General features: G+C 36.8%; 1 protein-coding gene across 2 annotated transcripts; it reads right to left on the bottom strand.

Annotated features, from left to right (window-relative positions):
* Positions 1-5,638: 5,638 nt before the first annotated feature.
* LOC133313416 (actin-depolymerizing factor-like) lies at positions 5,639-9,594 on the bottom strand. 2 transcript variants are annotated; one of them, XM_061514783.1, is made up of 3 exons: positions 9,447-9,479; positions 8,175-8,440; positions 5,639-6,182 (listed from the first exon to the last, which is right to left on the bottom strand). In XM_061514783.1, the coding sequence occupies exons 1-3, from the start codon at positions 9,462-9,464 to the stop codon at positions 6,032-6,034; spliced, it is 435 nt and encodes a 144-aa protein (XP_061370767.1). In that variant the 5' UTR covers positions 9,465-9,479; the 3' UTR covers positions 5,639-6,031. The 2 variants fall into 2 exon arrangements, with proteins under 2 accessions (XP_061370767.1, XP_061370766.1); XM_061514782.1 differs by having other exon boundaries at positions 5,641-6,182; positions 9,438-9,594.
* Between the last annotated feature and the right edge of the window lie 1,818 nt (positions 9,595-11,412).

The following is an 11,412-nucleotide window of genomic DNA, read 5'->3' as shown; positions in this document are numbered from 1 at the left end:
GTCCCACCTCTTTGTGAAAGTAAAAGAATATAAATTGTGTCAATTAAAAAGATAAACATTTTTTCCATGTTGATATTAGTTTACTTCGCACTCAATTTTTTGTTATCTAAAAGCTTTTTAAATATTTTGATCACAATTTTTTCTTAAAACTATAAATAAAAATATGTACTAAATATTCGATTATTAAATTAAAAAACTTACTATTATAAATATTAAATTTAAATTATACGGGTAACCAATCCAGATATCAAATATAAATTCTATAAAAGACAGTGCATTCCTAACAACTTCACACCAAGACTGATTTTCTCCACTAAGATCGGTTTGCGTGATGATAAAGGATAAGCTATATTAAGTTAGTTATGACAGTTATTTGTTAGTTAGCTTCTCCTTTTATTCTTTCCAGTCTTTCTCATCTGCTATATATAGCAGCTTGTAATCATCTTCTTCACAATTTCAATACATTCAGAATTATTCAGTTTACCTTTCTTTTCATTTCTTGTTTTCACTCCAAGAGTGAGATTTCGTTTATGTCATTAAGGTCTGATACCTTACATGGTATCAGAGCAGGCAACGATCCATGGAGTCTCCTAAATCTACTGCATCATCAACAAGCAATGCAAATGCATCAGCAACAGCAACAGCAACCAAACTCATCATGAAAAGTTTCTCCAATCCGATTGGTGACAAGCTAGATGAAGATACCTTTCTTCCTTGGCAACAACTTGCCCTTGCTTCCATCCATGGGCACAATCTTCAACATCATCTCACCAATGACAAGATTCCTCCTCAATATACCGAAGAAGCAAATCAAGATCCTAGAACTGAAACACCAGATTACATCCATTGGCATCAACAGGACAATCTTCTAGTTTCTTGGCTTCTTTCCTCCATGAATATGTCTTTCAAAAATCGTATGGTAGGTTGCCACTTTGCTCATGAAATTTGGACCAAACTACAAGTCTATTTTGCTTCTCATACTCAAGCCAAAATCAAGCAATTGAAGAATCAATTAAAATCTATCAAGAAGACTTGCCCAGCATTCGAATACCTTCTGCAGATCAAGAAAGTGGTAGACTCGTTAGGAGCAGCTGGTTCTCCTCTCACAGAAGCTGAACACTCAGAGGCAATTCTTGATGGCCTCAATGAAGAATATGCTCCCCTCATCACTTCTGCAATGTCCAGAAATCCGCCTAGTCATTGAATTAGAAGCTTTTTTGCTTGCTCAAGAAAACATGCTTGAAAGATTCAAGAAACCTGATAATGTCACACCTATTCAATCTCACTTTATGCAAAGACCTCCGTCCCAATCCAACAATGGTGGTCGTTTCTTTGCAGGCCGTAGAGGCAGAGGTGGACGATTTTTCAGAGGTGGTAGAGGTCCACCCCAATCTTGGAACACAAATCGTTTACAGTGCCACATTTGTGGAAGACCAGGTCACCCTCCATGGAGGTGCTTCTATCGGTTTGACTCTTCTTACCAGAATACTTCTCAAAGCACCACTCCATCCTCCTCACAAACCACTCAACATATGCGCACACCTCTTCCTCCACCTCCTTCTTTTCATAATCCTGCAACTTACTTGGCTGAACCTGCTTCACTTCTTGACAATTCTTGGTATCCAGACTCTGGCACCACCCATCACCTCACACATGACATTGGTAATCTCTCTTCTATATCTGAGTATCGTGGCTCAGATCATGTTCTAGCTGGTAATGGAGCAGGTATGCCTATTACTCATACTGGTTTTTCATCTTTTACTTCACATGATTCATCTTTTACTTTCAGACTTGATAATCTTCTCCATGTTCCTCACATTACAAAAAATTTAATTAGTGTATCACAGTTTGCAAGGGATAACAAGGTATACTTCGAATTTTACCCTGATTATTGCCTTGTTAAATGTCAGGTAACCAAGGATATAGTCCTCCAGGGCAAGCTTAAAGATGGCCTCTATCAATTCACTGATGTTCATATTAATAAAATGTCCCATAATCCCAAACCCCCTATGGCATTGGCCACTTCTTCTGTCTCTTTTGATTTGTGGCACAAAAGATTAGGCCATGCTAGTTCTCCTATTGTAAAATCTGTCTTGCAACAATGTAATATTTTTGTTTCTGTTAATCACCTCAAACTTAACCCATCTGTGTGTGAAGCTTGTAGTCTTGGAAAAATACATCAGTTACCTCATTTTTCGTCTACTACTCACTATGCTGCTCCCTTGGATTTAATTTTCACTGATGTTTGGGGTCCAGCTCCCTTTGCTGGTTTATCAGGAAGTAGATACTATGTCTTATTTCTTGATGCTCATACAAGATTTGGTACTCTTTATCTTATCCAAAATAAATCTCAAGTATATTCTGTGTTTATACAATATAAGGCAATGATTGAAACCTTAACTGGCTTAAAAATCAAGAACCTACAAACTGACAATGCTAAGGAGTTTACTTCCACTTCCTTTGTTCAGTTTCTTCATACTCATGGCATCACACATAGACTGACGGTTCCATATTCTCATCAACAGAATGGGAGAATTGAAAGAAAGCATAGACACATCACAGAAGTAGGTTTGGCTCTTTTAGCAAATGCCAAATTACCCCTTTCTTATTGGGAGGAGGCATTCTCCACTGCCATATATCTTATAAACAGATTACCAACTCCTGTTCTTCAATACAAGTCACCCTTTAAATTGCTGTATCATAATAAACCTGATTATAGTTTTCTTAAGGTATTTGGATGCACTTGTTTTCCTTTGCTTAGACCTTACAACAAAAACAAACTTAATTTTAGATCCCATAAATGTGTATTCTTAGGCTATGCTATGAACCACAAAGGCTACAAATGCCTCTCCCCTACAGGAAAAATTTACATTTCCCGAGATGTTTTATTTGATGAAAATGATTTCTCTTATGTTACTCTTTTTCCTACTGTTTCCATGTCAACTCATGCACCCACTTCTATTACAATTCCTCAAATACCTCTAGTTTCTCAAGAAACTGTTACTACTCATCCAACCAACTCCACTTCTACATCTACAGATTCTACTAATACATCTTCTAGTCCTCTAATTTCAGGTTCAGCTCAGACATCAACTTCACAACTTTCTGCTGATGCACCACTACCACCACATCAGAATTCCACTCCTCCTTCTGATCCTCCACCCAATCATCACATGCAAACCAGAAGCAAGTCTGGCATCTACAAACCCAAAACTTACCATGCATCTGCTCACCAGCATCTCTCTAATCTTCATGACACTGAACCTGCAAACATATCTCAAGCCATCAATTGTCCTCACTGGAAGCAGGCCATGACAGAGGAATTTCGAGCTCTTATCAACAATAATACTTGGACTTTGGTACCTCCTCCACCTGGAATTCAACCAATTGGTTGCAAATGGATCTTCAGAATTAAAAGGAAACCTGATGGCAGCATCCTAAGATACAAGGCCAGACTTGTGGCCAAAGGTTTCCAACAAAAGGAGGGCTTCGATTTTGGTGAAGTTTTTAGCCCTGTTGTAAAACCTACAACCATTCGTTTGATTCTGTCTATAGCCCTTACTCGAGGATGGATCATCAGACAATTTGACTTCAATAATGCTTTCCTGTGTGGAGTTCTAGATGAGACTGTTTATATGTCCCAGCCTGATGGTTTTCATGCCACAGATTCTCCATATGTTTGCAAACTCAACAAGGCTATCTATGGTCTAAAACAAGCTCCTCGAGCTTGGTTTCATACCCTCACTCTGACTTTGCAGAAATTTGGCTTCACAAACACCAAATCTGATGCCTCCCTATTCACCAGATTCACATCTACTTCAATCACCTACATTTTAGTGTATGTTGATGATATTCTCATCACTGGTAACAACTCCACTGAAATAGCCTCTCTTATATCCAACCTCAACAGCATTTTCTCTTTAAAAGATCTTGGTGCCCTTCACTATTTCCTTGGATTAGAAGCTGTTCACACCTCACCTACTACTCTCCATTTAACTCAAACCAAATACATCTCTGATCTCCTCACCAAAGCTCACATGACTTCCGCTAAACCTATGCCAACTCCTATGATATCAAATCAGAAACTGTCTGCAACAGGTGACACTGCTTTCTCTGATCCCACCTTATACAGATTCATTGTTGGAGGACTTCAATATGCAACCATAACAAGACCAGATCTTTCCTTTGCTGTCAACAAAGTTAGTCAATTTATGCACAATCCTCTTGAAGTTCATTGGAAGGCAGTCAAACGAATCTTAAGATATCTTGCTGGCACTCTTACTCATGGTCTTGTTTTCCACAAGTCCAAGGATTTTCGGTTAATAGCTTTTTGTGATTCAGACTGGGGGTCTGACATTGATGATCGCAAGTCAACTAGTGGTTTTTGTGTGTTTCTTGGATCCAATCTCATTTCCTGGTCAAGCAAGAAACAACATGCAGTCTCCAGATCCAGCACAGAGGCAGAATTTCGTAGTTTAGCTTCATCTTTGGCTGAAATTGCTTGGCTTCAGTCACTTCTTCTGGAATTACACATACCCTGCAGCACTTTACCTACTGTATTCTGTGACAACTCTAGTGCTGTGATGTTGTCAGCCAATCCAATCCTTCATAATCGAACCAAGCATTTTGAATTGGATCTGTATTTTGTCCGAGATCGTGTTCTTCAAAAACAGGTTTTTGTTCAGCATATTCCAGGTTCCGAACAAATAGCTGACATCCTTACAAAACTGATTTCTGCTGCTGCTTATTCTAAATTTCGGTACAAACTCAAGGTCATTCCACTGCCCATGAGTTTGAGGGGGGATGATAAAGGATAAGCTATATTAAGTTAGTTATGACAGTTATTTGTTAGTTAACTTCTCCTTTTATTCTTTGCAGTCTTTCTCATCTGCTATATATAGCAGCTTGTAATCCTCTTCTTCACAATTTCAATACATTCAGAATTATTCAATTTACCTTTCTTTTCATTTCTTGTTTTCACTCCAAGAGTGAGATTTCGTTTATGTCATTAAGGTCTGATACCTTACACGTGACTAACATTAAGACTTGAAATTCTATATTCTATCAAGACACTTAGGGGAAAAATATTTTATCCGAGAATCTTAATTTTCAGAAATATAATGAAAACATTCAGTTTACGATACTATCTAAAAATTAAAATTTTAAAAAAATTTAATTTTCCAGAAATCCTGTAAAATACAGGCTACCAAACATCCCCCAGGGTCAGGGCCTTAGGGGAATGCCTCGAGACAATTGTACTCCTATCATGACTGTTCTTCACTACTACCGTACCTACATTTCTCAGTATTAATTATATAATGATTCACAGGACCCATGCTCCCTAATAATACTATACTAATATATCATAGTTATATATGAAACTAATTGGCATTCGGCAACGAATGCTCCCACTTTTGAGAGAAGAAATATAAAAATGTAAGATCAAGGGGGATAGTAGGCAATAACGCTGGTGGAGCCACAGACAGTTACTCAATAACATCATGGGTGCCAAACTGCATGGACCACCATTTGATCATCCATCCTTACTAAGAAATCATCCCCACATGACATTTCTGCTCCGGAAAATTTGGGAGGGTGAAAATAAACACACATGGAAATACTTTTCTAGTGCAATGCATATTTTCCATCACTCTTAAGTTCCTTGTTGTCATGGATTGACGGGCAACATATTAGATAATATCACCAATTGCCTCCATTGAGAGAATTTTAATTTCATAGAATACAAGTCCAATTTTCAATATAATAATCATATAAATCTGCACCTGAGAAGCATCATGGCAGTAAAGAAGAGCTCAAATTCCCCTGCGGCGGGGTTTCTAAGGCATGAACCCCTAATCAGCCTTCACAGGTGTAGGTTATTTACTAGATAAGTAAGCTATTTATGTGAAATGTGTCAGAACAGACAAAGACCATAGTAAAACTTAAGGATATCAGTCAACACCATTCCTGGAGGCCTCAGATATCCTAAACTAAATCACCGATACACAACCCTTTAAGCTTGTGTAGGTGCTCAGTTTGCACGGTCTCTGATGACTTCAAGATCCATCTCTGTTGGGTCTGTTGCCTGAATCTCATAGTGGATGCCCTGCAGCTCCCTTCTGAATCTGTCCTTCGATGTTGCATAAAGCATCTTAGAGCGAATGCGGGCTGCAGAAGACGACCTGTAAAATAATCAATTTATAAACTCAAAAGCAAAATAAAGTCAACAAGAAATGTGCCAATTTATATAACAGCCAAACTTCCCCTGGTTTAGTGCAAGAGCAGTAAGTAGTAACTAAAAGGTGAATTTTCTCTGCAACTATCAAAATAGATAAGCTCCTCATAGGCAAGTAGAAAATAACAGTTGATCAGACTTTGATACTGGCCCAACAATTATTTCAAGACTTTCTATCTTGTGACCATGCCCAATGTATAAAATAATCACAACACCTAAAAAGTAATCAACAGCAAAATGAAGAAATGGTTGAGAATATGATTTACGATAAACCATATGCAGACACGTGACAAGATAGTTCACATGAAGTGAAAGGCAAAAGAAAACCATCATATGAATTTGGTGAAGATGGCCAAACATAATCAAGTACTGGAAATAGGAAGAAAAAAATAAAACTACAAGCAAGAAAAGGGGGTCTCAAAGCTGACAGAGGAACATACCAGTGGGTAAGTCTAATAGAGTAGAAATTTCTGTTTTCAATTTATTTAATGGCTCAAGATTGATATCCAGCCAAAACAAGGTTGTCTATAATTGAAGATTAAGTCAACTATTGCAAGGAAGCATCAAATAAAAAATTTCTTTAATAGCTATGGATGTGCATGATCATATTAGCAATACATTTTGTCAAAAACCCCAAATTCTTATTATGTCCGGACTTTAAAGTGATTATTGGAAACATACTTATAGTCTAACATGTGGTCCCCAGTTGAACAAGGTATTAGTAATTTAAGTTAAATTTTGCCTGATCATATATAAACAATTCCATTACAACTTACCCTGACTCAATTCGAAAATGAAACTTGGTATATACCCTGGCAATAGGTTTTCTTCTATCTCACAAAACTTGCAAATTCCATAAATTCCATAAGCTGCTTTAAACGTCCATATAAATAGATTAAACAAAGAATATCATCTTTTCAAATATAACTGAGATATCAAAACAAAAGATTAGAAGTCCTTCTACCTTTAAAAATAAACTATCAAATCAACCAACCTCTAATTCTAACCAAAGTCTTAAAGCATTCCCATTATACTAAGTTTATTCTTTTTTCCAAATCTTAAGCAAAGAGAATTTAATCGCTTTACCAAGATCTGGATTCCATCCTTTGACTTCAAGAAAAGAGATTCATCTCAGATTTAGTAAAACCAATAACTGGAGTCTAGAGAGAAGAGTTCAGTTATTCAAATCTTTGCACTATTTTCTGTATACTTTTCTAGAAAAATCTGTGATTGACAAAGATCTAGGTAATTAATACATGATCTAATGTTAGACATGCAAAGAATGAAACACGCTAAGAACTAGAATGAGACCATCAATGGAGCAGCTAAATTCTTGGCAACAAAATGTTGAGCAATTTTTTTTTCTGATAAAATGGAAAAGAACATAAGTCTTTTAAGTTTTATTTAAAAGAGAGAGAGAGAGAGAGAGAGAGAGAGAGAGAGAGAGAGAGAGAGCGAGAAGAAAAAAGAAAAAGACAGGTTCTGAAATGCATGCAACAATTCGGATTTAAGAATTTTTCAAAACACAGGGATTTTAGTCTCTTATGCATCTAAGATAGACCTTCACAAGAAGATTAAGAATAGGCATTATGAAGAATAGAATATCAAAATGCTATGATAGAAAACAATAGGAATCATATCTAGATGATAATGATATACTAGAGAATTGGATCATCGTCTAGAATTAACATTTTGTCAACCAGTTTCAACTTTACCCAGACACCTCTTTAGATGACCAAGGCGATTATGATGCCCTCTCAGATTTTGTCTTAGTCCATAATAACATATCTGTATTTTAAGATTCAAGCACAAGATGTGTACTGTAACAGTAAAAGGCTATATACATATATTTAAATCAGTGCATAATGAAATAAATATAAGAAAACTGAATGAGTTAATATGCAACTTCTATGATTATACAAGAAACTAAGCAACTAACCATGCAATAAAAAAGATTTTGCTTTTTTGGCAGTTTTCAGATGTCACAAAATCAAAGTCATAGACAGCATATCGGCAATCATTTTCTGGCAAGGATGCAGTGAAATCATCATAGCTCTCAGCACGTCCTCCAGTTTTTTCAACCACAACCTCTTTCTTTTTCTCATCGATTTTAAAAACAACATAGCGATGTACTTTCTTCCTCTGCAATTCCAGGAATGTGTTTATGCTATGCTCAGCAACACCCATGCCAGAAGAGGTATTTCCCTACATTGAAGCCACATATTAATTAGTTCCAATCCTTTTCAAATTTACTAATATAACAAAATTACCAAAAAAAATAATGATGATGATGATGTCCTTCCAGTGAAATGAATCCTACCAACAGAAGAAAAGTATGCTACTTCTTTTTGGGGTATGAAAACACACTACTTCAACAATACAATAGGAGATACTATTATAAACTCCTGGGGCATGGGCATGTGAATTCTCTTACTTCAGGGCACATGTGTAGGCATGGGCATGTGAATTCTCTTACTTCAGGGCACAAGATACACATGACATGCTGTATGTGTGTAAAAAATTTGTAAAATCTGACAACATGTGCCTACATGTCTAGCATCCAGTGTCCCTAAAGCTATTTACAATAGACTAAGTGGGAAGATAGGCATCCCTAAAGCTATTTACAACTCAAAGCAACTTCATGCATGAGGAAGGAACAAAGTTCCCAACAAGCTTTCATGTGATAACATATGACCTAGTCTGGTTTCTTAACCTTTTTACAAGATCATCAGTATCATAAATCCATTCTAATTTAAACCAAAGGAAGGATCTTCTCATTTTAATTTCCAACCTTTATTCATAGCACAGAAAACATTACATAGGCAAGGTCCCATCCATCAACGAGAAGCATCAAAATACTAACATCAAGGACCCAAAACAAAGACAATATGAAAAAGGATAAAAACAAAATTAAGTTGCACAGAGAAAAAATTATTTCAAAAAAATAAAATTTAAAAATAAAAAACTTGGGAAAAACATCCTCTGCGAAGCAAAAATCCGACAGTGGGAAGAACATCAAATCAGTCATGGAACCCGTCAAAAACCCGACACACGGAGCAAGAAAATAAAAATAACATTCGACGAAATCAAGCTGACACAGCACAGTGAAATTAAGGAATATGAAAAGAACAGAAAAAAAAAAAAAACAGTCGAAGGAAAATAGGTATGCTATAGTGAGCAGCATGAAGAAAAGGAAGCTTACCCCTCCCACTCCCAATCTGAAAGCCATAGCTATGCTATAGTGAGCAGAAAAAAGAAGAAAGAAGATTGATTTGTAGAGAGAGAAAGAAAGAGGAGAGAGAAAATGTGTGCAGAGCACAGAAACCAGCCACCTAAGGGGTAAATGGAGAAAAATGGTTTAAATAAAAAGAAAAAAGAGAAATAAAAAAGGAAAGAATATATTCCGATGACATGTTTGGAAGAAAGGGAAAGGGTAAAAGTAAAACTAAGGAAAAGGAAACAGAAAAGATTGGCACCAAAGAAACAGTGGGCGTCGTCGTTTTGTGTTTTTTTGTTTTTGTTTTTTAGTTTTGTGTTTTAGCCAACCCCATTGAAGAAGGTGCAAGTAATAAAACAAGAGAAATGTCGTCTGCCTAAACTACATCTTGCTATACTTAAAAATATGTATAAAACTTTGATACAAAATTTGTGGGATTAAGCTCTAAATTGGGATGTAATTATACGATATTTTGTAATTGTGGAATTGAATTGAGTCAAAAGAAAATAAAGCATTAAAATATCTTAATGATATTGTATAATATTAAAATTATATTTTAAAATGATTGTAATTAATTATTCTAAATTATGTTTTAAGAATAATTTATTTATTTCCTTATATCTAGTTGTTCCGGATGACCCAAGTACTGGAGTGGCCCAACTGCTCAGGCCCAACCCTCAGCCTTGTTCCGCGTCAGCCCTTAGGGTTGATGTAGACCCTCACGATCTCCAAGACTGCAGCACGTCCAAGAGATACACCAAAATGTCCTACTTCGGGACATTAACCGCTAAAGGCAGTCGCCATAAGCACTGCAAAGGAATCTGCCCCTTTGTTCAGTGCTGACATCGCCGGGTGCAGTGGTTGCAGCACTACCATTGTGGCAGCGCCAACCACGCCTAACACTGCCATCATGGGTGTGCATCTCAAGAAGAGTTGACCCCCACCTCACCAACCCGCATCATCTTCCTTATAAATAGCCCTCATGGGGTACACCAGAAGATATCTTTTATGTACTGTTGTTATGTCAATTTACTTCCAAGTTATACTCTTATTATTTGTCTACCATTGATATTAACTTGCTACCTCTTGAAATAATATCTTCTAGCCTGATCTTTACCTCAGCTAAGGGTATAATCCATATAATTCTTTATGTCGGGGTAGTAATTGATATAAATAGAAATTAGTGCTTTTTTTTTTTTTCCTTTTTTTTGGTGAACAAAAAAGGCTAGGCCCCGACAACGACGAAGAAACAAAGTCAAAAATCAATCCTACTACGGATAGTCCCTACAAACGGTACATCTGCCATAATATGAAATTTCAGATAGGCGGAGCAGAAAAACAAGTAAGGGAATCTTGAAGTTGACTTCCAAGGCAAGTTTGCCAATTAGTCAGCACACTCATTAGCTTCCTTGTAAACGTGTTAGCAACGAACCCTCTATGCTACTTGATGACTCATGCTCGTATTTGAGTCACTAAACGAGACTCGCGAGTAGTATCACCAGCTTTGGTGAACATGGTTATTGTATTACTTGAGTAGCTTTCAACAATTATTCTCCTCCACCCTAGTTTCCAGCTAGTTCTGATCCTTTTAGAATTCCCATAACTCAACCACCAGAGCAGCAGAACAATAACCAATCTTACATGAGAAACCTCTCATCCGTTGACCTGCATGATTTCTCATTAGACCACCATACGCAACATGACCCGGGTTCCCTCTAGTTGCTCCGTCCGCATTTATTTTTACCCAATTCTCTTCCGGTGGATCCCAAGAAATAAGTACCTCTGTAAAACTACTCCTAGGAGCGATCCCACACATAATTTTATATGCTTCGTTTACCTGGTACACAATCGAACGAATAAATGTGGCATTTTTTGTCTTAGCATGAATAACTTGCCCATGAGCAAACGCATTACGCCAACTCTAAATTTTATAACATGTAAAGAAGAAAATAGTCAACCA

This window comes from Gastrolobium bilobum, unplaced genomic scaffold (assembly GCF_033153095.1).
Source record: "Gastrolobium bilobum isolate Gb01-03AN ecotype WA unplaced genomic scaffold, APGP_CSIRO_Gbil_v1 utg11941, whole genome shotgun sequence".
NCBI lineage: Eukaryota > Viridiplantae > Streptophyta > Magnoliopsida > Fabales > Fabaceae > Gastrolobium > Gastrolobium bilobum.
Note: the sequence above shows the minus strand (reverse complement) of the source record. Positions and strands in the feature narration are given on the sequence as shown.